General features: G+C 40.2%; 1 protein-coding gene across 2 annotated transcripts in view; it reads right to left on the bottom strand.

Moving 5' to 3' along the window:
• Window positions 1-2,015, bottom strand: part of Alkbh8 (alkB homolog 8, tRNA methyltransferase) — a 65,193-nt gene that overhangs the window by 7,952 nt on the left and 55,226 nt on the right. For both annotated transcript variants that reach the window (XM_005346813.2, XM_013346106.2), the window contains exon 11: window positions 994-1,143. In XM_005346813.2, coding sequence (XP_005346870.1) covers window positions 994-1,143 — 150 coding nt within the window. The remainder of the gene's footprint in view (window positions 1-993; window positions 1,144-2,015) is intronic.

The raw sequence follows: 2,015 nt of genomic DNA on the forward strand, positions 1-2,015 counted from the left end.
GTCTCGAACTCACAGAGATCCGCCTGCCTCTGCCTCCCGAGTGCTGGGATTAAAGGCGTGCGCCACCACCGCCCGGCCCATATTTAGTTATTAAAAATAACTAAAGACTTTATAAGCAGAAAGCAAAGGGAAGAGGAAAAACTACATGACGTTGATGAGGTAAGTAATCAAAGAAAACTGTTATCAGTTTTTGTCATGTGGTAAAATGCCTGAGTAAAGCAATATAAAATGGAGATGTATTTTACTTCATAGACTTTCAGGTTTCAGTCCATGGTCATTTGGCTTCTTGTTCCTAAGGCTATGATGGGCTCTTCAGAGAAGACAGCATCCTGGCAGAGCTGCTCACCTGATGGCAGCCAGGTAGCAGAAAGAGGAAGGGGACCATGAAGAAATGTGCCATTCAAAGTCACTCTACTAGTGAGTTCCTTACTTCAAAACAGGCCCCACTCCCGCAAAGTCTATACAGCATAAAGGATTCAATGAATTAACACATTGGTGTAGTTAGCAGCCTCATGACCCAATCACCTTCCAATAGAGCCACCCCAGCTTGGGGCCAAGACTTTACACTTACATTTTTTATAGGCCTCACAGACCTTTATTTAGTATTTATTTATTTATTTATTTATTTATTTATTTATTTATTTATTTATTTATTTATTTTGGTTTTTCGAGACAGGGTTTCACTGTGGCTTTGGAGCCTGTCCTGGCACTAGCTCTGTAGAGCAGGCTGGTCTCGAACTCACAAAGATCCGCCTGCCTCTGCCTCCCGAGTGCTGGGATTAAAGGCGTGCGCCACCATCGCCCGGCGGGGCCAAGACTTTAATACATGAGCCTTTCTAATTTATTTTTGGAGGCTACTTCATGTTGAGACCTTGACAAAACATAGGAAAAGAAAAGAAAAAAATTAAGAAATAGCTTATTTTGATTCACACACATACAAACTTTGTCTGTCACCTTAATTACAAGTTTTACAGAAGGAAAAGCAATACTCACCGCAGTTGAAAAATGATGAATGACAGCAATGGAGATGCAAGCATCAAAAGACCCACTTCGGAATGGAATAGACAGTGCATCACAGACTAAAGCCTGAAACTCCCTCTCTCTACAAATGTCCAAAAGGTTCTGGCTATGATCACACCCAATCTATGATAGGAAAGAAATGTGTAACATTTAGTTTGTATATCACAAGAGGTTTATTTTATACCTTAGACTAATCACACAAGCTTTATCTACATAAGCATACAATCATATTACAAGCCATAAGAGTCAGTACAAAGTCATGACTATAGTCAGGAAAATCAGCCATTACCAAATAAAATAGAGAATTTAGGTCAGATATGGTGGTACACACCCTGCATACTAGAAGCAGAGGCAGGCAAATCTCTACAAGTTCAAGCCCAGCCAGTATTACACAGTGAAATCCTGTTTGTTTTTGTTTGTTTGTTTTTATTGTTGCTAAAGAATACTTCAATTTATAAAGCTATTGAATCTTTTTTCTGTTAAACCCCTAGCCCTATAAAGAACATAGTGCCGAATTCACAATTTGTAAAACTGTGCTTGTTTAAACCTTTCTTTATAAAATGATAACCAACCTCAATGAATGGAGCCACTGACGGCAGCAGCAGACCAAACATTCCACTTTCCCAAACAGGAAAGTCCAATGAGTCCCATGACCACCTGATTCTGTAAAAGCGTCTGAGAGCTTCCCATCTTCAATACAGCTTTATGATTCTGTTTAAACTTTCCTGTTTAGTTTTTATACACACACACACACACACACACACACACACACACACACACACACACAGTATAGCAATACTATATTTGCTATATCTCCCATGTATAATTCAACATGGGAATGTCCCAAGTGACTATTAATAACAGCATCAGCACTGTTCCTAACTTTTTCTTTGATTTAAGGGAGGCAGAGGCAGGCGGATCTCTGTGAGTTCGAGACCAGCCTGGTCTACAGAGCTAGTTCCAGGACAGGCTCCAAAGCCGCAGAGAAACCCTGT

This window comes from Microtus ochrogaster, chromosome 5 (genome assembly GCF_000317375.1).
Source record: "Microtus ochrogaster isolate Prairie Vole_2 chromosome 5, MicOch1.0, whole genome shotgun sequence".
NCBI lineage: Eukaryota > Metazoa > Chordata > Mammalia > Rodentia > Cricetidae > Microtus > Microtus ochrogaster.